Source organism: Thunnus thynnus, chromosome 6 (genome assembly GCF_963924715.1).
Source record: "Thunnus thynnus chromosome 6, fThuThy2.1, whole genome shotgun sequence".
Lineage (NCBI taxonomy): Eukaryota > Metazoa > Chordata > Actinopteri > Scombriformes > Scombridae > Thunnus > Thunnus thynnus.
Window position 1 is genome coordinate 12,062,188 of NC_089522.1, and position 24,490 is coordinate 12,086,677.

The following is a 24,490-nucleotide window of genomic DNA, read 5'->3' on the forward strand; positions in this document are numbered from 1 at the left end:
CAGACTGTCAGTGTGTGTGTGTGTGTGTGTGTGTGTGTGTATGTGTTTGTGTGTGTGTGTGTGGTCAAGGTATTCCTCATGTTGTGGGGACTCGCCTCCCTTATGGATAAAAAAGCAAGTCCCCTTAACGTAAATCATTCATTTTAGGGTGAAGATTTAGTTTAAAGTTAAGGTTAGTTTAGGGTTATGTTAAGGTTAGGGTAAGTCTCCAGGAAATGAATCTAAGTCATGGATGGAAACATGACTGTGTGTGTGTCTGTGTGTGTCTGTGTGTGTCTGCTATAGGCTACTTTCAGGGACAAATTTCAGACTAAACACCAGTTAATTGGGGACGGCTTGTTCCCAATTGGGAAAAGGCTGATTTTGGGGTCAGTAGTTAAGGTTAGGGTAAATGAATGTAAGTCTATGTATTGTCCCCAAAAAGTGACCTAGGGTAACATGTGTGTGTGTGTGTGTGTGTGTGTGTGTGTGTGTGTGTGTGTGTGTGTGTTGGAAAAGTGAATCGATGTTCTTTTTTTACCCTTCAGCTGGGGGGACTCGGGGTCAATTGTACCTTTTTTTCTTTTTTTTCCCCATTTTTGTATATTTTTGGAAAATTACATCAGTAAAACACTCATATTTGTAGGTAAAAGTTATCTATATGTGCACGGAAGATGACTATGAAGTATGGATACTGTCACACACCGCAACTATTCTCCCTTTCTTGGACAACCTCATTAATTCATTCAGTAGTTGATATTTAAAAGGAACAGTTCTACTCCTCTTTCTAAGAATTACATGAGAAAAGGAGAAAAAAGAGAGAAAGAGAGAAAGAAAAACATCCTCTCTGTGCGTTTGGTATGAGCAGAAAGATCTAGTAAACCAAACCAAGGAATAAATAGCTGGCTGGACTCTCTCCAAAATACTAATGATTTAAACTGTTGTTGTTTTCACATTCTGTTTGTGTTTGCATTGATCAAATGAGATACACCCCGATAATATAATAATACCTCTGACAAAGCCAGACTGGCTGCTGAGCTAATCACATCCTGGTTCTAGTTGTGTAGTTAACACACAAATATGAATAATATCAGTAAGTGAAGACCTGACACATAAGTCACATTAGTTTGTAAACTGGTAATACTGATTGAATTGATATAATATTATAATTTATAATTTGAATTTATATAAATATAAGTCTGAAATGTCTCACAGATACACACAGCTATTCATAATATGCAGGAAATTGAACCCACTCTTCACCACATATTAAACAAGCAGCTTAATACTGTAGGTGAACTTCACTTATTTTTATCTTTACTCTTCATTTTGGATTAATTTGACTTTAATTTTAAAAGTCAAATTACTTTAATTTTAAAAGTCAAATTACTGAAGAGGGTCTCCTCCTTCCAGAGGATAACTAATAAAAGCTGCACACCTGCTGTTTCCTTCTCGTGTGAAACGTTTACCACCAAACAGTCAAGTGAATACTTTCATTTTGCTGAGTCTGGCTGCAGCAGCAGGTTATCAGCGACACCCGTGTCCCCGATCTCTGCTGCCGTGGAACAAGGAGATAAGCGGAGGAAGCATAAAGGGCGTGGAGCCAGTTGTCACCACCACAGCCAACTGTTGACGACAATATAGTCAATAGGGGGATGTGATATAAGCAAAGTAAGTTTATAGTCAATAGTGCAACTCACACACACATGCAGTGAATCTCTCTCCCTTTAACACACCTGCACAGGAAATGCTGTGTGTGTGTGTGTGTGTGTGTGTGTGTGTGTGATCCCTGATATAAGACATAGAGAAAGAAGACAGCTTTGGACGTTTATTAATTCATATGGATTGAATGACATTTGTGACCCATGATTATCTTGACACGCGCACTCACTCACACACACACACACACACACACACACGCACACACACACACACAAATCCCACCAGAGAGACACACAAAGAAGTAATATTCGAGATTCCAAAAGCCCTTAAAACACTCCAGTAAAATAACTTTCATCTCACAATATCAAATCCATACGGTATTTTTTTTTTTTTTTAAACCAGTTCTGACATAAAATGTAAACATTTCAAAGAACACACTCTGAACTGAGTTTCCACCACATGTAAACTGCAACAAGCTCTGTTGGCTAGATCCCAAATCCGTGTTTATAGTGCTTCAGAACGTGGATTTTTTACACTCTCTAGTGACCAAGTGTGGTAATATCAGTGGAAAAAATCCATTTGGGTCTCACAGTTGTGCTAAAATTGCCAATGCAAAGTGTCCTTTTCATCTTTTCAAAAAAATAATTGAACATCTTTTGCATATAGAGATAAAAACTCAAAACGCTGTGTTGTTTTTCTGTTCTTTCACTCAGATTCTGGATCAGAGGACGACACTTGAAATGACAGCTCCTGCATCACGTTATCGCAGCAGTGAGTACAAAGTACAGTGAGAAGAGTTTTGAGGCATTAAACACAAATGACTAATACTTTAGAATAATAAGGAAACTGAGAAAAGGTTGGCACCTTTTCCAAGCAGCTTCGTCATTCTGCTGCGGTGTGAAGAATGACTCTGATAACGAGGAGGAGCTGTTATATTAAGTGTTACTGAATACAGTACTTCTGTCTTTTTTTTTTTTTTATTGCACAAAACATGAAGCTTGTTAGAGCTTCACTGACCAGCCTCGTCTACTGCATTAAACTCCTCTCATATATATACAGTATACATATATTTTGGCCACTTTTCCACCCTGCCCACAGTCCTCCCCATTTCTTCCCTTTTACTCAACATTTACATTTTCCTCAGTTCCTGTTAGAACATCCAGTATTTTCAGTATTTTCCCCATTTTGTTGATTTCAACTTCGAGTCATATTTTCTCAAACTGACAGGTTTAGTCCAGATCTGGGTACGATTCTCATCAAAACGTGGTCATGTGTAAAATTTATCCAAGTCCTCCTCTGCGAGGTGAACTAAGTATGGTTTGAACTGGCCTGTTTTACAGTTCACATCAATAGAAACGCTGCCTTTAATCATTCAGGAGGTAAATGTATTAATACTGGTTTGTGTGTGTTTGGGGCAGCAGGATGTTTATTTAAAAGCATATGTGAGGAAATCTTCTCTGCATCGATACAGAGCGTTTCCCACCTCAGCTGAGCACAGAAACCTGTTTACAGTTGTTTGAATTTCTACTATTTTCACTTTAATATTCCACAAATAAAGTGCAAATTCAACTTCAGCATAAAAGGTGGATGTAAATGTACATAATGAACGTTTTGGTGAAACCGTTTACCGCAGATCTGTAGCTGATGTGAAACATGGCCGATGATATTTAGGGGGTTTTGGTGATGACTGAACCCAGATACTGAACCAAACGCATCAGTTGTGAAAAGCACCAAACTCGGAAATCATCCGATGTTCCCCCTCGCACACCCCAACCACCTTCTCTCCAGTTTAAAAGCCTTTCACACCAGTTTCCTCCATTAGTCTCCAAAAAGCATCTGTATTTCCTCCAACTTCTCCTTTTTTAACCCTTTAACCCTGATCGGACCCCCCCCCCCTCCCCCCCTCCCTCTCTCTGATGGGTACAGGACACCAAACACATGAAAAAGGGTTCAGGGTCTTTTTCCCTGCGACAGAATGGATTTGGCACATGATGATCGGCGGCCTGGCGCCTGGTGAGTGAGGGCGGGATCACTTGAGTCCCTCGTCTGTGCTCTTGAACATGAGGATGGCGTTGGAGATCTTGAGGGCGGGGCCTAGCTTGATGCTCATGATCTTCACAATGTCGGTCTGAGTCAGCAGCAGGAAGGCTTCCCCGTCAATCATCTGGGGGGGAGACGCAAACAAAATAGAGGTGATGTGAGTGGACGTAGAGGTGAAAGGTGAAACTGCTCTGTCGTACGAATAATCGTCTTATTGGTGGTCTCACCTCTTCTTTGAAGAGACGAGCCTGTTCTTCACAGCCGATTAGATTCTGGACAAACCTGAAGACCTGCAGCACAAATGAATCAGAATTCAGACAGTCAGAGGAATCAGAGCTGTCAGAGAAAGATGATAAATAAATACATAAGAAGACAACGTTTTCTCACTTCTTCCACGTTCCATGCCGCCACCTGGCTGGCGTGGATGCCCTGAACGCCGGGCAGCAGCTTACAGTGTTGCTCCCAGCACAGAGACAGAGTCCTGTCTGACTGACCGCTCAGAGCTGACATGAACAGTGACGGATACACACCCTCTGAGGACATGTCTGACCACAAACACACACACACACACATACACACAAACATGTCAAGATTCAACTGCTGCTGATTCATGACATATACACAAATATTTCAGATTGAAGCTGCCAATGTTCAGGCAGAAAAATCCCAAATTTTCAAAAATCTGGTGTTTGTTTCAGGGTAGAAAAGATTCAGAGACATCCGTCACACCTGCAGATGACGTGAACTGAAATTCACTCCTTAAAGCAGAATAAAGCTGCAGGTTTGACAGACGCTGCTGAGTAAAAAGTCTGACATGGAAAGTGCATTTAGAAAACTCACTCTGATAGTCTCTCTGCTGGTTCTTCCTGTATTTGGGAGGACGACCGATCCTGAAAACAGAGGAAAAAATTAATGTGAGATAAAAAGCAAAAACGTGCACACATACTTAAAAGACACCTTTACCTGCCACGGTAATGGGTCTTCTTGGTCCTCTGGCCAAAGAAGAGGTTCCTCTTGCACTCCGAGTCTGACAAGTCGGCCTTCAGCCTACCCTGGTTACGCTCAGCCAACGGGCAGCCGGATATGCAGTGATGGGCGGTGAAACGGCCGGTCACGTGGCCTGAGCCGTCACAACCAGGAGTCGGACACTTCCTGTTTCAAAGACAGACACAAACATTCTTTCGGGGGCCAAAACTGATGTCAGGACGGGTTGGTCCTGTAGAGTAAAGCATCCATGAAATGATTCGATGAGCTCAGTTCAGTTCTGACCTGTTGTGGAAGCTGTACTTGTTGGCTCTGGGGTGGCTGATGGGTTTACAGGGAACAGAGGAGGGGTAGGTGGACTGGGCTGTAGCAGGAGGCTCCCTCGGTCCTGAACATATATACAAATATAGTACAGACACATGAACCCTCACATGTATATACACACACACACACACCCAACAACACACATACTGTACATCAATGGTAGGCAAATGGCGGCCTGTGGGCCAAATCCGGCCTTGCAGCAAAAATATTTGGCCCCCTGATGAAAGTTTTGATTTTCATAGTTTGAAACAAAACTTTTACATAATTTTTCACAAATCTACTGTAGATAAAATAAACACAAGGCTCCTTTAATTATTGTAATATAACCTTGTTACATCAAACACAAGGAGAGGCGTTAAAACTTCATGTGATTTGAACAGTTAACGGTGCTGAAATTAAGTCTAATAAACCTCCCAGAGATTAAAGTTTAATGTGTGAATTCCACAACTTTAGCCTGTGAGATCAGAACAGATTTGTTCTTCACAAACACAAATGGTTGGCAGTTGAACAGAAATGGTGTGTTGATGTGGATTTTCCCCCCTCAGATACAGTTCTTAACTGTCTTATAAATCTATTTTATTCTTGAATGAATTAAAAGAAATAAACAAAACATAAGTCTGTGTTTAACAGCCCCGCCATGAAAAATCCTGAACCTAACTGCTGACCCCTGGTGTACATGGATACATGGTGACGACCCTCTCTGGACAGACTTGTCCTCCCCCCCATACATAGATCAGATTTAAAAAGGATACTATAAATAAACAAAGATGAATCACTGAAGAGTCATTCCTAGATGAATTGAAGGTGAACTTGTCAGGAGAGTTTTAACTGGAAATAAATCTCTATATACAGGATTTAACTGAAAATACACAAAATGACAAAAAAGGGGCAGGTACAGAAAATACAAAAAATATATATATTTTCCCCAATTCACCAACTGCGTCTCCTTTTACTTTTCTATTTGCCAGTTCAATTATCATTTACATGTCATTATATGGGGCATCACAGGAGATACATTCAGCTAATCCTGTGAGATTTATCAACAACTCAAAGCACAAAATATTTATTGTCGTAACTTCCTGTTTTGCCTGAAGTGTTGCTGGTAGCTACCGTGTGGCTGGTGTGTTTTGGGGTCCCGTGGGGGAACTTTGAGCGGATGATTGGTCATTTCACACCAGCCTGCTGGATGGATGTCGGGGTGATCTGAGTCCATCCACTCGTCATAGACGTGACTCCAACCATCATAATGGATCTGAAATAGGGACAGAGATGAAGCTACGACACGTATAAATACTGCACACACACACACACACACACATACACACACACACACACACACACACATATGGAGTACATGAAAACCATCAGTACCTTAATGCGGTGAGTCTCCACCTCCTCCACTGTAGCCACCCTGATCAGACCAGGACTCCTCTTGTCCACTGCCTCCAGTTTCATCTGAGGCTGGAAGCTGTGGGCTGCACGCTAGTAAAAGAGCAGTGTATGATGGGAAAAAAAAAACATTTATTAAACTAGTATGTTCAGCCAAAAAAACTGAACAAAAACACTTTCCATTTGCTTTACAGGCAGCAAACTTAATTTCTAGTATTTATGTTTTTATACTGCTCTAAACTGCAAACAGTACATGTGCATCAACATCTGTGATATAAAGTCACACCTCAGCTGTTCCTCATGTACAAACTGCAGCGTTGTTAAAGGCACATCAGTAATTCTTTATCTTTTCCACCTCAGATTTCTGTCCAGGAGCTCATGTAGTTACAGTATAAATGATTTGGTTTGTCTGCAGGCTAAAGAAGTTACAAATCTCATACGATACAGCTGCTGCCATTATTACATTTTTTCCTCACTGTCGCTGCTGCTTCTGCCAGAAACCACACTGCTGTTCAACTAGAGGCCAAAGTGTAAAAATCTCTGACAATACTGTGAATGAAATCAAAAATAATACATTTATTCATTGTTCTCACCACTTTAAAGGCGTCAGCTGCCACCGCCTTGGAGCCAGTCTCCTCCAGGTAGTGAGACCAGGAGAACAGAGCCTGATCTGGATAATCTGGTGCAACAGAAATTAAATTCACATCAGTCAGGAAATACAAACATTCATCGCCTACATACTCTCTTCCACTGGCTCAACAATCCACTAATCTGTGATTTGTGTAATTAGTGACTAATGCCAATGCCATGCTGTATTCACATGTTTAATAGAAGTGAAAGGAACAAAAAGGACAAGAGTTGTTTTTGAAGTTTATGACCCATTTAATGAACATGATGAAAGATTTACAGGGAGAAACACTGGTCACCTTGAGGTGGTGTTAATGGCAGGTTCCTCTCCTGGCACCAACCAATGTGGTGAATGTACGGACTGCTGGCATCACACCTGCATATTTTAACACACAACAACAACAACAAGTGTTATAAGCAAAAATGGTAATGAAAGAAATGATAATAAACAAGCAAAGCTGCAGTTTGATGGTTTCACTGTAAATGGAGGATGTGGCTGATGTTTATTTAAAGCTTTGTACTAACAAGGAGAAAACGATCAGCCAGCTCTGCAGCTCTGCTGAGCCTCTTTTAGCTCGTTGTTGTCAGTTTACAACATATTTACTAGTCTGGTTCATGTCAGCGCTGTAATCAACTAGGTTTCATGCAGCCCAAAGCTCTGATAAACCCACTGACAGACTGTAAAAAACACACAGTTATGGAGAGGCTGGTGAAGAAAGTGGAGCATTTAAAGGGAACAGATATTTACTCAGAAGCTGGTTGAAAACAAACAAGAGCTGAAAGGAAAATGGATGTTGGCATTGAAATCCAAGTGAACAAAGACATGACTTGAGAACAAACGATGTCTGCTGGATGTGTCAGTACTGTCTGCTAACACTGTATCCATAGCAACTGTATATGGTGATTATATGTCAGGTTGTTTTTGAGTTATTCTGCCCCCTAGTGACCATGTATAGATTGTATATTGCAGCTTTAAAGACTCAGCACAACCACGTGAGTGCTTTTAATTATTTGCTTGATTAGACCTCTGCTCAGGTTTGTGTTTGGCGGAACCGTGCTGGCAAATACATAATGAAGCTTCATTTAAATAACAACATTACAAGACAAACAGCAGCACACCGAGTGTAAGTAAAAATACAAGACGTCACGCTCTAACAGCTGCAACAAAAGTCAGGGAGCTGTCAATCAAGCAGTCTGTGCATGCCCATACAATCCCGAGAAGAGGTCTAATCAGCCAACAGACTTGTGGGAAACTATTTAAACAGATTCATGACTCACCGGCTTCAGTTTCTTTACAGCTGTTTGGTATCATATTAATTCTAGATGGTTTTTTTTTTTAATCATATCCCTGATGTTTGTGAGGCTCACCAGTAGTCGTATGTGTCGTCCCAGTTGTCAAAATGAACCAGGAAGCGGTCGTCCACCACGTCAGTGATGGTTGCTACACAGATGAGGGAGGGGTTCATGCGGTCGACGGCCTCGAGCTTCATTCCTATCTCGAAACTGCTCTTCACATCGATCTACACAAGAAGTAAAACTATTAGAAATTACACGGCAGGCGCACATGAGGAAAACGAGACAGGATACACGATGTGATACAGAAACCGAACCCTTGAAAAATTCATCGTGTTGTTTGACTGTTTCTAAATTTATTTATTCAGTCATAAATCATTAAAAAGGGCGACAGATTGCTCTGCAGTGCAGAAGAAAGTCCGACTTAGACAAAAAACTATAAATACCTAACAACCTCGTTTACTGGTTTCCCAACACTAAATCATTCACCTCATCCATTCATGCTTGTTGATTATACAACTACCGTATATTATATAGTGGCAGTTACCCTCCCAGGACTGGCAAAGAGTTCTTTGGGAGCCACTTGTGCTTTAGTCATTCTCAGGTAGTTGGTCCAGGTAAACTCTTCCTCTTTACAACCTGGAGGAGAGAATAAGGAAAGAGACGATCAACAGGATTCAGGGTTTTTTTTGTCGTGTTATTTTATTCTGTTTACATGCTGTTTGGTCTTTGATGGTGTTCAGAGTGTTGTCACCTCTGACCTTTGGGAGTGTGCAGTTTGTGTCCTGTGCTCTCACACCAGCCCGCGGGGTGGATGTCTGGTGAGTTGGCATTCACCCAGAAGTCGTGGCAGTCAGAGTAGCCGTCAAAATGGAGCCGCAGCCGGTAACCGCAGACCTGCATGACAACATGACGTGATTAGAGAAAGTGGGCTGAGCTCCTCGGAGCGAGTCTTTTGAGTGAACGGTGATTTTTAATCCTCAATAATCATCCTGGCCATTAGAGTCCATCGACCGTGTTAATGGACGTCTGGCTCACCTCGGCCACAGTGAGGACGAAGTACATGGACGGATGCTGCGGGTCGATGCCCTCCAGCTTCATCCCCTGTTTAAAACCGTTCTTCACTGTCGGCACTCTCTGGGTCTGGACACACAGGATAAAAGAGCAAATGTTTCCATAGAGAACATAAAGATTAAAACAAAGTGAAAACAAATTAGATTTTCTCGAGAAGTTCGGCAAAGAACAGACGAAATCAGATCACAGCAAATGGACTTTCCTGAACTAGTGATTTTTTTTATTTCTACTAGGACAGAAAACCTCCCAGGAAAATTTACATTTTTTTGCATTCTTGTACTATTTGTTCACTCAGAGCATCAGATGTGTCTCTGTGCTATAAGCGGAGCTGCAGCGGTAGTAAAAGAAGTCATTAAAAATGACGTGTGTGCTGGGTGAAGCTGCGTGTATGTGCCACTCACCAGCTCAGGCTGAAACTACACTCTGAATATTCAACTCAAACGTACCTCTTGGAAAAGCTTGTTGGGAGCAGCGACAGCTTTGGTTTCCTCCAGATACTGGGCCCACGTCCACTGCTCTGTCTTACTGTCTCCACCTTCACCACAAATACCAATCAAGCTGATTAATTTAAAGCAACAACAAGACATCACGAGCACTCAAGCCTCAAACTGAAAGACTTTAACGGTGAAACAGAAAGACAAGAAGATCACTGCTCCTGTGATTTTAAGTGAAAATGTTCATCTCAGAGTAAAATATTACTTTACATTCAGTGTCTGACATCACTGCAACATTATATTATTAACGTCCATTCCTCTAACTGTCCTGTGAGCGGGAAAGGAACTGAAGAAAAGCCAACAAATAAGCAAAAAGAAGCGTGACAAAGGATGATATCAGACACTAAGACAAAGACAGATGCAGAAAAATGATTCCAACCTCCTCTGATGTGTCTGCCGTCTGCTTTAGAATCATCCATTTTCTCATCCTAAAAAAAAACATGGAATAAAAAATCAAAAAAAAGTCTCCATTTTCAACACAAATGACCTTTACTCTGCTGTCTGTTTGTTTCCAAAGTACAGAGAGTAAAAAACAGCCAAACACGTAGCGACTGGACACAATATTATCACTCAAATTAGAGCAAATTATTGTTGAACAGTTTGTATTATTTTCAAGGACTTTCAGTCGTGATTTGCGACATTCATGCACGTCTGACTGATATGACAACATCATGTTATGTGTGGATGTTAAACCTACCGTGCCCTCCATGTCGGAGTCTTCCTCAGAGGGACTCAGGTACTCCTTCCTCTTCCTCTTCCTCATGGGTTTCAGGTGATCGGGGTTAAGGGAGGAGACCCTCCCGCCAGCTGGCACCTTCTCCACCCCGACACTCCTCCTGAGGAGCAGAGAGTGCAGACGGTGTTCCTCAAGTCTGAACACATCACCCCTCTGTAATCTGAGTCCTTATTTTTTTATCTTCTTTGATATTTTGTTGTGATTTCTCGTACAGTTCTGGTGAACCCACCTTCCTCCTGTAGCTCAGTCACTATTTATTAATCTGTGAGTTCGTGTTACTGCTGTATGTCTTTCATATGTTGTCTGACTATCTTTTGTTGTTTGTCACAGAGTGAGGATGACTAGATAAGTTTCCCCTTTAACAGTGTTATCTAATCTCATCTAATCACATTAATGATGTCTTAGGTTTCCCAGAATGCCTGCAGTGAGGGTGTGTTTCAAACCCAGTCATGTGTGTTAGAGAGGAAGGAAAGAGTGTGTGTGTAACTGTACATGACATGTGTGTATGTAAAGATACATGTGTGAATATGAAATCAGCTGTGATGAACATACTTGTCAGTGATTGGCTCTCTGCGTAGCTCTTCTGTGTAGGTCCTCTGAGCTCTGGGATCGTGGTTCTGTTGGCCCGGACCAATCTGGACTTCAGGTTTGGCCTGAACCGGCCTCTCTGGCTGCACAGCTGCACCTCTCACAGAGCCGACAGGAGCTGACACATCTGAAATATAAAGAACAGGCTCGGTGATGTTTTAGTGATAAAACATGTCTGAGCTGCTCTAGAGGCTGATATTTTAGTATCTGTGTATTTAAAGCTCAGCGGGCGGAGTCACATAGCTCACATTAGATATCTGGTTATTTCTTATAACTAACTAGAAACAATGTCCGCCATGGTGATGAAGGTGCATTAGTCCAGTTAACTAGCTTGTAAGCTGGTTTGAACATGAACGGTCACCTAGCGTCGTTATAAACTGTATGTTTTCTGTTGTTATTTTCACTTACGAGCGGAACGTTAAATCTTAACACTTGTGTTTGTCACTAATGTTCAGTCTGGTGTTTCTTCGGCTCCGTTCCTTCAGGATTTACTGAGCTTAATGATTTTTCAGGCTAATATAGTTATTAATTTCTCACTTTCAAGATTCTAGAGTTGCAACGATCAGTTGATTGATCGATTAGTTGTCAACTATTAAATTAATCGCCAGCTATTTTGATGATCCATTAACAGTTTTGAGTCATTTTTTTCTTTCTCAAATGTGAATATTTTCTGGTTTGTTTAGTCCTCTATGACAGTAAACTGAATATCTTTGGGTTGTGGACAAAACACAACATTTGATGACGTCATCTTGGACTTTTCACCATTTTCTGGACCAAACAACTAATGGATAAATCAAGAAAATGATCGACAGAGTAATCAATAATGAAAATAATCATAAGTTGTTGTCCTACAAAATATGCATAGATATAAGTTATTTTGATGAAGATCCGATGAGGATGAAACGTCGCCTTTTTCAGTCACTAACAAAAAGACTTTTGGAGCTACGATCTAGTGCGTCCAATTATCTTTGAATCAATCACTGCATTTTGAGCCAAAAAGCTCTGCGTTGCATGAAAACTGCAGTAACATACTGTATTCAGTCAGCGATACATCAAAGATGCTCTCGAGGGAAAAAGGGTTCTTCCTCTACTTATCGATTACTTTGATCTTTTTATTTTTCAGCTGGATTTGGAACATCTGAGCGTTGCCTGCTTGATATGTTCAACATGAACCTGCAGCTGCTTTCTCTTCACTCGTCAAGAGGAGCTCTGCTGCGGCTGATGTAATTATTGCTCATTTCTGCTTAATACACGCACAAGTGAATCACTGAAAAGATCAGACTTCAAGTGACACTGCAGCCGTGTACAGAAAGCAACAGTGATTCATACAAAGGCTTTATTGATTGAATGTGTGTTATATTATAGGAGATGATTTACACAATATGTTATATATTGTATAATGTTTCATAATGAGTCACTGATTAGGGTGAATATTTCATGACATAATCGTTTTTCTGTCCTCACTGGTACAAATTGTCCTGAGTGACCAGAAATTAAATAAAGGCTGATTGATGATATAATGACGACAAAGCGGAGCTGCTGGGAATCAGTCCAGAAACTGTTCAGTGGTATTTATCTTTGGTGAAACACTCGATTTACTGAGTGCGTATTCAGTATTAGTTCATGAAAATAATCAAGATCGCTCATTTGACTTTCAATGCGATGCATCTAAAACCAAAGTAAAGTAGCAGATCGGCGTATTTAATTTTGTGTGAAGCGTTTGAATGATCTAATCAGCGGATCCTGCGGGCAGCTACAGCTTCTCAAGTGTTTCTCTTAACTGCAGTATTTAGTGTTCAGTCGCTGACATCACTACATCCTTATGTAACCTGTTTCCATGACTCTACCTGGCTTGTCTGGAGGAGCGCTTTCTGCGTCATTGGATCTCCCAGAAGTCCCTGCTGCTGGTTCAGTGGTGCTGCTAGTGGTCCCTGGGGTGATCAGTGTGCTCAGCGCTCCTACGTCACTCACACAGAACTACAACACACAAACACACACACACACACACATATTCGCTCGCATCAATGGATCCATCTGTCAAAATGTATCATGATGTTTTATCGTGTCTCTTCAACCCATTTAGAATAAAAGCATTTGACACATTATAGTTACACAATATACAGTGTTGCCTGAATCATTATAACTACGTTTCCAGTGGCGGATCTGTAAAATCATGACTCTTTTCTTCTTTCCTGACATTTAACCGATGTGCACCTTGTTTAGCTTTATCTCGCTGCAGTTGATCTACTGAACAGAGGTTCCTGCTAAAAGTGTGAATTAGGACGATATGGACAAAATCAAATATCATGATATTTTTGACCAAATACCTCGATATCGATATTACAACAATATTGTAGAGATGACTATTGGTGCTTTCACAAAATGAGATTTTTAATAAATAATGGGTAAAAAAGTGTTTAAAGGCAAATAACAGAACAGCTAGAACAGTCTGGTAAGTTCAGAAAATTAATCAGTTTACTGTAATGCAGCCTTTAAAACCAGGAAAAGACATCACATATGTCATATCATGATATTACGATATCCAAAGTCTAAGATGATATCTAGTCTCATATCACAATATCAATATAATATCGATATATTGCTCAGCCCTAGTGTGAGTTCGTTTAACTGCTGTGAGAATAAGTTTGAAGGGACTTTACAAAAAGACCAACGAGGATAATCTATAAAAACTTGTTATTGGAGAAAATAAGAGATAAATATCTTTAAATCCGCTCTAAAGCCGATGTTATGGCGGGAGAGCAGCCATGTCGGAAACATCTCTTTACCTTGAGGTTGCTGCTGGGCAGGATGGCCATCCCTTCCTTCCATTCAAGGACGTGGACGATGCTACAAGCCCCGCCCACCTGTGCTGTCAGGGTGGGCTTGGCTGTCTCAGTGACCCTGCCTCCTTTACCCGGGTCTCCCACGGTAACAGCTGGAGTCACCTCCACCTTCTGATGGCCGGGAACAGGAGCTGTAGAGCGAAATGAATTCAAATGTAGCTCACCCAAGAGGGCACAGTTCGCTATGTTATCTTATTTTTAGCCACGTTAGCGGTTCACTTTGGTCCAGACTGAAATATCTCAACAACTATCGTATGGATCACCATGAAATTTTGTACAGACGTTCATGGTTCCCACAGGATGATTCCTACTGACTTAAGAGATTCGTTGACTTTTCATGTGGCGCCACCATGAGGTTCACATTTGTAGTTTTTAGTGAAATGTCTAAACAATGATTAAATGGACTGTCATCAAATGTTGTTCCCACGTGGCTTTTCATCCTGCGTCATCATCACGTAAACGTTTCAATTTGTCCAGTACTTCAGTTTATGACCAAACACCAACAAAACTAATGACACACCGATCTGCCTCAACTGTAATTTGTTCTGTGCTACGTAGCAAATGTTAGCATGCTAAACTAAAATGTAAATTGTAAAATGTATATTGTAAACGTTTTACGTGCAAAACATCAGCACGTTAGCATTGTCATTGTGAATGTGTTAGCATCTAGCTCAGGCTGCAGACTCTTAGTCTTTTTATATTGTATTGTATCATTTTTCTACCTGTTTTCAACATGTAACTTACTACACATCAAAAACTCTTAATGAAAAGCAAATTTCCGATACAATAGAGCTGACTTGTACAGATACAATCTATGTTAGCATGTGTTACTGGAGACCAGTGTTTCTTCAGCATTACAACAACATGACATGTTCCCACTCTACATAAAATAATAAGGTAACGTTTAATACTTTATAGTCATGTTAATTAGTTATTATCATTACATCTAAATACTGACTCAGGTCCAAGAGAACAAGATGATGCCAGTTTTTAAAGGTGCTTATTACAATTTCACACCAATAAATCATTATCATGTTCTATCATTTAGAGGCATGCAGTAATTATTATAAACAAAAGAGACCGCCATGTTGATAGACAGACACTACATTTTTTACATTTTACATTTGTACATCAATTGATTATAATCTCAAAGAAAATATCCTGACCTTCATAAATCAAGACCTGTTTTCTAAAAGTCGCCTTCTGCTCAGAATAATGTTTTTCTTCTTGTGACTTCAGTTGGATGTTTGAGCTTCACTGTGCAGAGTTTGACACTAAAAGGCTGTTTTCATGTTCATCTGCTGAAGGGGGAAAGTTTCTCTGTGCTCACCTTGAGTCTGAGTTTAAGACGTGTTCAGACAAGTATGATTATGACAGAAGAGCGATGTGGAAACTTGAAGCCTCCAGAGCACAAACACTGAGGGTTGACTTTCCAGTGAAAGAGGAGACATCTTGCATCCAGCAGACACAAATGATTATTCAGAGCAGGGTTGTGTTTTCATTATCGATTTCTCGATTAGTTGATTAATCGTTTAGACTATGAAACGTTAAAGAAAATAGCGAAAAAATGGCATTCACAATTCCTCAGAGGTCAATTTCTTCAATTAAATGTTAAGATATTCAATTAACTGTCATATATGAAAAGTAAAAAACAGCAAATCTTCACTTTTAAAAGCCTGAACCATCAAATATTTGGCTGCTCTGAAGCAGAATATTTTTATTTGTCTTAAAACATGTCACGAGGATCTTTAAGAGAGACTTTAGGTGATGATTGACATATTTATCCAATACAATAAAATAACAATAATACATATGTGATTATGAAACATTAGATGAAACAAGATGAGTTTCCTGGTTTCTGGATATAATCCCAGTAAAGTGAAACATTGTGGAGAATAAATAAGCTGCTTTTTAAAGATGATACTTGATCATCGTGGCAACATTCACAACAAGGAGGTCAGAGGTCAGGGTCTTGCTTAAGGACACCGCGGCCTCAGACGACCTCCAGTGCTCACCTGGTAGGAGCAGAGCGGTGGTGGTGTGGGTCTGGGGTCGAGCCTTCTTGGCCACACCGTCGCTGCCGCAGATGAGGACGGTCTCGCTGGGGGACGAAGAGGACTGGGCCAAAGGGGTGCAATCGGGTTCTTTGGGTGGCGGAGCCTCCATGTTGACTTTGGCACTCATAACGGCGTCCCTGTGCTTTACTCCGGAGCGCTGAAACAGTATGAAGCACAGGAAGCATTGAGCTTAGTGGTTTAACAGAGAAACCAGTTTACAGCATTAATAGCATGCGTCCTTGTGGTCGTACCAGTGTGTGACGCCACTAAAGATGAAAGTTTCTTGACATTTTCTCTGATCCATAATCTTTATAGAGTGAATGTTCGCACTATATTCACCTAATAGTCACTCTGTTCCTCCATGTTGTAATTTCACTTTAGTTGTTTCTTTCTGCTCTTCTATGTGTGACATCTATAACAAGTCTCATCTGGAGGTTTCTCCCATTTTTATTATTTTTTTTTTTTTTTTAATTTTTTAATCTAAAAGTCTTAAGATAGAGGATGTTGAACATATTGTAAAGCACTTTGAGGTAATATAAATAAACTTGACAGGACTGGAAATGTTCAGTTAAGTCTTTCTGGATCCTCTCTCCTCAAAACATTTGTTACACTGGTTTGATTGATCTGGTTTTAAGGGTTTTACTGTGCTATTAATACAATGCACAGGAACACGAGGTGAAAAAGATGAAATAACAGACAATATAAACCACTTTGGTGCTACACCATTTCTGAACAGAAAATCATCAATCAGAATATTATATGACCATCATAATTACATCATAGAAATGCATATTTTTTGCCTCTTATTTCCCTCCAAAAAAAAAAAGCTCTGAGACATGTGAATGAAGATTTAACAATAAATTACAGAAGAAAGACTTGAAATTGTTACGGGAGATTTCCCCCAACTTCAGAAAAAAAAAGATCAAATAAGTAATTTATTTATGAGTGCCATTTTATACAATGACGGCAGAGCAGAGAAGCCTTCCTCCATCATCATCAGACATGACCCCGAGTGACTTCTAAACAGCTCCCATTCCCTCCAATTAAAAAGGCAAAAATGGTCACACAATATTTACGCATAAGTCCACACATACACACACACACAGACAAAAAAACACAGCATTTCAGTTAAAATGGCGGAGGATCTGAAATCCGTGAGGCAAAAAAAAAAAAAAAAAAATGTGTAAAACCAGTGTCTCAAATCCTGTGAAGATCCCATTTAGTGAAAAATGAACCCTGTCACCCATTCCGGCAACATCTCATATGAATGAGCAACATTTTTACCTCCCAACAACGTTAAGCGTTAAATATATCGTGGTAACAACGGCGCGACTGCTTCTTAATTCAATTAGGTCAATTAAAACGCCTGCCATGTCAAAATGTATATTTTTTTAAGATGAACAGCTTTGTGGTTGCTTGTAAATCATACCGCTAAAAAAAACGCTTCAGCTCAAGAGAAAAAAAAAAACAAAAACATACTGACACTTGTCCCTTTAAAGCTGTAGAGGTTTTAAAGATGCTCTCGTCTGCTATATTTACAGGAACATTAGAAATGTGAAGTAAATTCGTGGCTGCGGATCAATTCGGAAACTGAAATTTGGCTTACCAGCTCTGATCTCCTGCGGCCCCGGGGCTCCGACTGCGCATGCGCGGGCCCAGAGTACAGTCACCGCTCGCTGTACCGTGTAACGCCGAAAAGACCTCAGCAATGGTCGATATGTGAAAATAATGTAGTGCACTATCGATCAGCCTGGACAGTTTAACAGCTGCTCGATCGCATTTTACTCCCAATAATTAAACTGCGTCTGCTTTCACCTCCAACACATCCTGCTGTTTTTTTTTTTTTTTTTTTACCCATAAAGCACCATCCCTTAATAACCAGCGTTTATTATATAATTAGCAGGATGTAGGTCATGTCGATACTGCAGTCAAGGGTTTTGCAATCCTGACACAAAAAAAACACAAAAAAAGACACATCACAGACAATGTTTTTTTTTCATTAAGATCTTTAATTGAACGTACAATAAAAAAAGGACATTTTCTGTTAGACCTCATTTGCATGGAGAGGAAAAAAATAATCTGAATTTATTCCCACAAGATGGAGAGAGGGGACGCTTTCAGTGAGACTGATGTTTCATGTTTTTGTAACCAGAGACTAGGATGCATGTGTCCTTTGAGTTCAAAAGCTCCTGTATTAGCTGCACACTTAAAACAAGCAGATGCATGACAAACTCCTTAAACACCCAGATTCAAACTTGCATACAAAACAAAAACAAATTGAAAATGACTTAATCTGGGCTGCAAAACAGGATATGCAACTGCTATTGAGGCGTTTAAGCTCTAAATCTGAAATCCAGAAAGTAAAAAATGGGCCTTTCCACAGATTACTTGCTCAAATTTATACACACACACAAAAAAGTCAAGTAGCAACAAAGAGGAATACGTCTTTTAAATTCTGATCACACGCTCTATGTACAAGAGGTTAAAAAGGGATCGTAATCGTCCATCTACAATGTAAATTGTTCAACCATGAAACAAACCCTCATCGTTTTCTTTTCTTGTAAATTTGCAGTTCTGCAGTACATGTTCTTACATCCCAGTTGTGCATTTTAGTGCCGCGAGATAACATGAAGATTGCTTTCTGAAAGAATCTGTCAACTGAGCCTGCAGATGAAAGGGAGACCGCTCCGATGCTGTAGCCACACGCTACTTTTCTCCCACAGCTGTGCAGTTTGAAAAAGTATGAAACTAAAACAGTCATATCAAACATCATGAATGCTCCAAGACGTCACTGGACATGAGACACTGAACCGTATCAATATACCAACCAAAGAAAGATTTGTGGCAAACTGAGACACAACAAAGTAAAATACAACTTAATTCTTACTCAGCTATAAAAAGCTTCTAATAGATTTTAATTCAAGTTGTTGACATTTTTGGGAGACTTTAACTACTTCAGGTTTTAGCTCTCAATATTTTAAAGACCAGCAGTTTGGTTTCTGAAAATAATTACTGTGAGAATTAATAATTTCTGGGAGGAAGATGATTTGATGAAGACCAAAATGATTCCAAAAAGTGACTGTGTTGGAAAGAAACAGATCAAGTAGCCCTGTCACTGTCACGCATCCTCTGATGAAACTGCATCTAAAACATGTTTTGAGAGAAGTGCAGACTTGAAGGAGAAAAGTAGACGAGTCAGGAAGCATAAAGCCAGTATGAAGAAACTGCTCATTATGTACAGCAAAGGATTCAAGCTCAACAATCAGAGAAACGCCTCCCTCCTCTACTCCCACTAATCCTGAGAAGCTGATCGAGACCTTGAGCGGGACTTTGAGCGGGAGGCCGAACGTTTCTCCCTCGACTTGGATCGGCGGTCGTCTTCCTGTGGGGACGGGGAGCGGGAGGCGGATTTTACGGCACGCTCCTCCTTCCCGTTCTCCACCGGGGAAGCTGAACGACTGCGGGACTTCTTCTCACCGGACATCTCCTTGGATCGGCTGCGTGAATCCCGTTCGGACTTCACCTTGGAACGGCTCTTTGAACGGGACTTAGATTTCCGTTCAGCTGAGCGGGACCTGGATTTGCGGGAGCGTGAACGAGATTTGGATTTGGGGGATCGAGAACGGGACTTGCGGTTGCGAGAGCGTGATTTGCTTTCTCCTGACTTGGAGCGAGACTTCCTTCCAGATCTGGAGCGGGAATGACGACGTCTCTTGTTGCTGCGGGAACGAGACCTGTAAGGAATAAAAGAAATGCTTATACGTGCACAACTGATCAATGTCTGGCGCTGCATTCAATATGTGGTCTACATACTTCATGCCAGCATTAAAACATAAAACTCAAACTAAAATGTACTTTATTCTTATTTTTCCTGGTTTGGATCCGTTCTCACCTGGAGTGGGATCTGGAGCGACTCCTGGAGCTCCTGCTCCTGTGGCTTCTACGGCTCCTGCTGCGGGAGCGGCGGCGACTACGAGATCTGAGGATGACAGCACAAAAATTAAAAATATGCAGAAGCAGATTCTTGTGCGAGATATCACTTGTGCGGTGTCATGAGGGGAGCGTGGCGGGCATTTCTTGCATCACAGCAAGTCTAAAACATCAGAGAACTGATTCAGTGGTTCACCGACCTGGAGCGGCTGCCAGAGTAGGACCTTCGTCTGCGAGGCCGGTCCTCCACTAGACGAATCTTTCTTCCATTGATGTCTGTTCCGTCCAACTTGTCCAGAGCCCTCTTCATGTCCGAGTGGGACCGGAACTCGATGACTCCCTCGTTGGTGCGTTCCTTGTGGGCGTCTGCATAAGTCACCTCTCCTGCCTGACGCATGAAGTCCTGAATAACAGAGTGTAGAGAGAAAAAATAATTAAATCCTGATGTGCTGCAAACTGCAGACTTCTAGAAAGACTAAGTAGACTAAGTCCATACAGTTAAAGAACAGATTCACAATTTTTAAAGTATTTCTTTTTATGTTAAAAGACTTTAAATGTGGCAGGTATGGCTTGACATGACTAACTCAGACTGCTGAAGCCTCATTTAAGCTTCAGATAACCTTTTAAATACATTTCTGCGCTAAATGACTGCATGGACACACGGTGGATTTTAACTCCCATCACTTACAATGAAAGTACATTTGAAGGAGATCTTTTATTAGCCATGACATGTATGAACAGGAGGAATGATTACAGCAAGTTTCAATGTTTATATGGGCATCTGACTGTTGTTTTCAGACATAATTGAATAAGTGTGAACCTGTCCTTTAAGTGGTGAAAACCATCTTGATCTGATGATTCACCACAGTTGACTTAACTGAGGAGACACAGTTTATGTTTGAATATGTACCTTCAGGTCCTGCCAACTGCAGCGGCTGGACAAGTTCTCCACAACCAGACGGTACTCAGTACGGACTGGAGGTCCATACTTATCCCTGCCAGAGCGACTCCGGCTGCTGTAACCGCTACCTTTAAAAACAACAGCACATGGAAAAAGTTAGAAAACACTAAAATGGCCAAAACACAAAGAACTACTGGTCTGGGTTATCAAATGAACAAGGCAGTGACTTGCCAGATAAAAGCCCAAGGGGGTTTAAATTTGCTCTTAATGAAAGGAGTCCCTCTGATCCCATTTTCAAACACAAAGCTTCAGATAAGTGATCTACAAGCCCATGCACAGGCTCTTTAAAGTTTGCATTGTTCAACAATGAAGTTGTTCTCTGCTGCAAAGAACACCACTGCATCTGTTTCCGGCAATACAAAGCCTGTCTTACTCCGATACATCACACTGTGATGGTTTAGCTGCATAAACAAATGGACAGTGATGTTCTTTCAAGACCTCTGAACCCTGTAACACAAACAGAAAGGAGGCATCCACATAGGTTGCGGTCAAGGACACCGTTAGATCAAATTGAGCTAAGAACGGTGACACATACACCAATCTTTGTTTTAGGCCATTTGACCGGGTGTCAGCCTGAAATTTCGTTTTCCAGTTTTCTCACTTACATTTTTTTTTTTGATTGCAAGTTCTTTACTAGAGCCGCTCCACTTATGTTTGCTGTCAACATAGAAACCAATGGCAATCCTCACCATCGCCCCTGGTCTATTGGCAAAAGGCTGCTGTCATCATGGCTTCCGGTTAGGTCAGCCAAGGATCAAGGGGGGGCAAAGGTCACACACACATTGTAAGGTGAAAGCCAAGGCCAAACGGGACAGGCAGTCATCTTAGCCAGTCATCTTTAGCCTCAATGGACTCTCAGCCTCAGCCCGCAACTGGACTCTTTCAAATTGAAACATCAAGGACTTTTGTTAATGTTGAATATAAAAATATGTACCAAAGTTAGAAATACACATTTCACATGAAAATGTTAGTCTACTCCTAATGATTAAGCTAAAATTACACTAGCTAAGTTTGTGGTGATAATTTCTGATTAATTTTGTTTTGAGGTGCAAAGTGGGAAATTCACACCTTCAAAACATGGCTCACCAAACTTAATTATCCAAGAGGACTTTGTAATGCATGATAAGTCCTGCTTTCAGGCCATTTTAACTACTGCCAACTCTTACATCCTACACTCTCAGTTCTACTACTCCAGGGCTGTGTCTTGCAGATTGTTGTCCCTTCCCAATAGCTAATGACCCACAGACCAATCAAGTGTAGACCGTGATCACTAGGGAGGAGCAAAAACCTGCAGGTCACCGACCCTTGACGATCAAAACTGAGAACTGCTCACTGGGATGAGCTCCAACACAAGACAAATATTAAACTGGACTCCTGAACACTTAAAACAAAAAAAAAAGAAAGGAAAGAAAACAAATCCCGTTTTAATCGACTACATAAGTTTGTTCATAGTCATGCTGCTACATATGACATAAAACATGAATATGAATAATATCAATATTAACACTAACTTAAAGTTTGCATGCAACCTGAGCCATAATAAACTTACAGCCACGTTACACATTAGCTTTCAAGGATTCAAGCCTTCTGGCTATAAACCGTGATTATTTGTGTGTGTGTGCGTGTGTGTGTGAGTGTGTGTCAAGAGTCAACAAGTCAACTGAAAAGGTCAATTAACGTTGCTCTAACGTCAATTAATCTGTAAACTTTAGCTGCCAATCTAAATTAGCGACACAGTATCAAATATCTCTCTCTCTCTCTGTGCAGTCCACATCGACACCTCACCCCAAGGGGAAGGGGAAGAGAGGGTATCTTGTAATAGACTGCACTTACTGCGCCCACCACCCCAGTAACCCCCACCGTAGCCATCTCGGTCTCGCCGCGGCCCCCGGGCATGCTCGACGATCACCCGCTCCCCGCACAGCTCCTTCCCGTTCAGCTCGTACACGGCGTCGTCGGCGTCTCGGTTGTCCTCGAACTCCACGAATCCGTAGCTGGAGATGGGAGGGAAATGCATGGTTTAAACATAAAATGAATAAAGTCACAACAAAAAGTTTAAACTCACGTCCATTAAAAACACTGAACTAACGACCGTTAGCTCGGCCCGCTAGCTCCGCGCTGTAGCAAACACAAAGACGCCATGTTGGCCATGCGACATTTGCCACACAGACAAGACCAAAGTTAAGGAAACAAAACATTTAAACCAACACTGGTGCTATCTAAACAAAATTAACGCGCGGTGTGAACTTCCAAGCGAAGTTAACTGCAGAGGTGATAAACATTTAACAGAAAAAGAGTGAAATGTTTCTGTGCCAGCGCTGACGTCGTTAACATGAACGGTTAACTGTTGGCTGGGAAGCGTTAGCAGACGTTAACTCGTATTCACGGAAAACTCACCCGTTCTTTAAATCGATTTCCATGAGCTTCCCATATCCGCTGAAGAATCGCTGAATGTCTTTTTCGCGGACATGGTAGCTCAGCCGTCCAATATAAACACGAGGCATGGTTATGTCGACTGTTCTTCACCGCGGCTCGTTAGCAAGCTGGACCCGACCGCTGCTTCTCCTACAAGAAGAACCCGCCAAACCAGCCAATCACAGCGAAGCTAGCAGCGCGTCATTTCCGTTATTTAACTTCGAATTAAAAGCACACATTTATCCCCTTCACAGGCTGAGTTAAAATATTTCCATTAAAGGACAAGTTCACAATTTATTAATTCTGTCTTAAAACACCAGTCAGGTGCCCATATGAACGCTGAAAGAGGTTTTCCTCGCTGTAATCTTTCCTCCTGTTCATACTGGCTATTAAGATCCCCTTCAAATGTGCTTTCAATGTAAGTGATGGGGGACAAAACAATGTGTTCACACAGTCATTTTGTGCAAAAATGCATTTAAAAGTGTGTCTGAAGCTTATATGAGGCTTCAGAAATCTGAGTTAGTCATATCAAGTAGATATCTGCCACATTTACAGTCTTTTTAGCATCAAATTCCTTCTTCATGTTTCCTCGGACAGTGTTTCCCTGTTGAGCTGCTGTGGAAGTATAGTAACTAAAAGAGGAACTTTGGTACAGACTAACATTGAAAGATATCTACTTGGTTTGACTAATTTGGATGCTGAAGCTTCATATTAGCTTCAGATAAAAAAATTTAATACATTTTTGCACAGAGGGAGGACTGTGGATTTTGTTCCCATCATTTACAATGTAAGTGCATTATGAAGGGATCTTCTAATGGTCAGTATGGACAATGTTCATGTGGGCACCTGACATGGTGAACCTATCATTTAAGCAACACTTAAGATAAAAAAAAAAATCCCACTTTTAATCATCTGTCCCTGGGTTTATAGTTCAGTTACGTCTTATTATATGCTAATTGTATGTAAAAAAAAAAAAAAAAAAAAAAAAAAAAAAAAGGCTTAAAAGAGAAACACAAAGTCCCTCAAGATGAAAGTTCTGAAATGCCAGCATCTAATATGTACTTTACCTCCTGTTTCTATACAAAATAATCTTT

General features: G+C 40.9%; 2 protein-coding genes across 3 annotated transcripts; both read right to left on the reverse strand.

Moving 5' to 3' along the window:
- Nucleotides 1-1,794: 1,794 nt before the first annotated feature.
- On the reverse strand, nucleotides 1,795-18,006 carry l3mbtl1 (L3MBTL histone methyl-lysine binding protein 1). Its single transcript, XM_067591720.1, has 22 exons — nucleotides 17,697-18,006; nucleotides 16,049-16,247; nucleotides 13,977-14,164; nucleotides 13,038-13,167; nucleotides 11,155-11,317; nucleotides 10,564-10,702; nucleotides 10,246-10,294; nucleotides 9,819-9,907; nucleotides 9,337-9,441; nucleotides 9,060-9,195; nucleotides 8,846-8,937; nucleotides 8,374-8,525; nucleotides 7,305-7,381; nucleotides 6,972-7,057; nucleotides 6,361-6,471; nucleotides 6,100-6,241; nucleotides 4,951-5,053; nucleotides 4,645-4,833; nucleotides 4,522-4,571; nucleotides 4,069-4,226; nucleotides 3,909-3,971; nucleotides 1,795-3,805 (listed from the first exon to the last, which is right to left on the reverse strand). Exons 2-22 carry the CDS (start codon nucleotides 16,215-16,217, stop codon nucleotides 3,671-3,673), a joined length of 2,526 nt encoding a protein of 841 aa, XP_067447821.1. The 5' UTR covers nucleotides 16,218-16,247; nucleotides 17,697-18,006; the 3' UTR covers nucleotides 1,795-3,670.
- Nucleotides 18,007-18,078: 72 nt separating this feature from the next.
- LOC137184243 (serine/arginine-rich splicing factor 6-like) lies at nucleotides 18,079-23,562 on the reverse strand. Of its 2 annotated transcripts, none has more exons than XM_067591721.1 (6): nucleotides 23,379-23,562; nucleotides 22,815-22,975; nucleotides 20,931-21,049; nucleotides 20,221-20,423; nucleotides 19,983-20,069; nucleotides 18,079-19,824 (listed from the first exon to the last, which is right to left on the reverse strand). In XM_067591721.1, the coding sequence occupies exons 1-6, from the start codon at nucleotides 23,483-23,485 to the stop codon at nucleotides 19,383-19,385; spliced, it is 1,119 nt and encodes a 372-aa protein (XP_067447822.1). In that variant the 5' UTR covers nucleotides 23,486-23,562; the 3' UTR covers nucleotides 18,079-19,382. The 2 variants fall into 2 exon arrangements, with proteins under 2 accessions (XP_067447822.1, XP_067447823.1); XM_067591722.1 differs by having other exon boundaries at nucleotides 22,842-22,975; nucleotides 23,379-23,561.
- Nucleotides 23,563-24,490: the final 928 nt, after the last annotated feature.

What these genes read in the sequence shown, in the direction of transcription:
- l3mbtl1 (XM_067591720.1), bottom strand. Translation starts at nt 16,217, where the DNA reads ATGAGTGCCAAAGTCAACATGGAGGCTCCGCCACCCAAAGAACCCGAT. An exon ending in ACTCCGACATGGAGGGCACG is followed by an intron (nt 10,295 to 10,563) that starts GTAGGTTTAACA and finishes GTTTTTTTTTAG; the next exon opens with GATGAGAAAATGGATGATTC. An exon ending in CCAGCAGAGAGACTATCAGA is followed by an intron (nt 4,227 to 4,521) that starts GTGAGTTTTCTA and finishes GTTTGTGGTCAG; the next exon opens with ACATGTCCTCAGAGGGTGTG.
- LOC137184243 (XM_067591721.1), bottom strand. Translation starts at nt 23,485, where the DNA reads ATGCCTCGTGTTTATATTGGACGGCTGAGCTACCATGTCCGCGAAAAA. An exon ending in TTACTGGGGTGGTGGGCGCA is followed by an intron (nt 21,050 to 22,814) that starts GTAAGTGCAGTC and finishes TTGTTTTTAAAG; the next exon opens with GTAGCGGTTACAGCAGCCGG. An exon ending in TACTCTGGCAGCCGCTCCAG is followed by an intron (nt 20,070 to 20,220) that starts GTCGGTGAACCA and finishes TGTCATCCTCAG; the next exon opens with ATCTCGTAGTCGCCGCCGCT.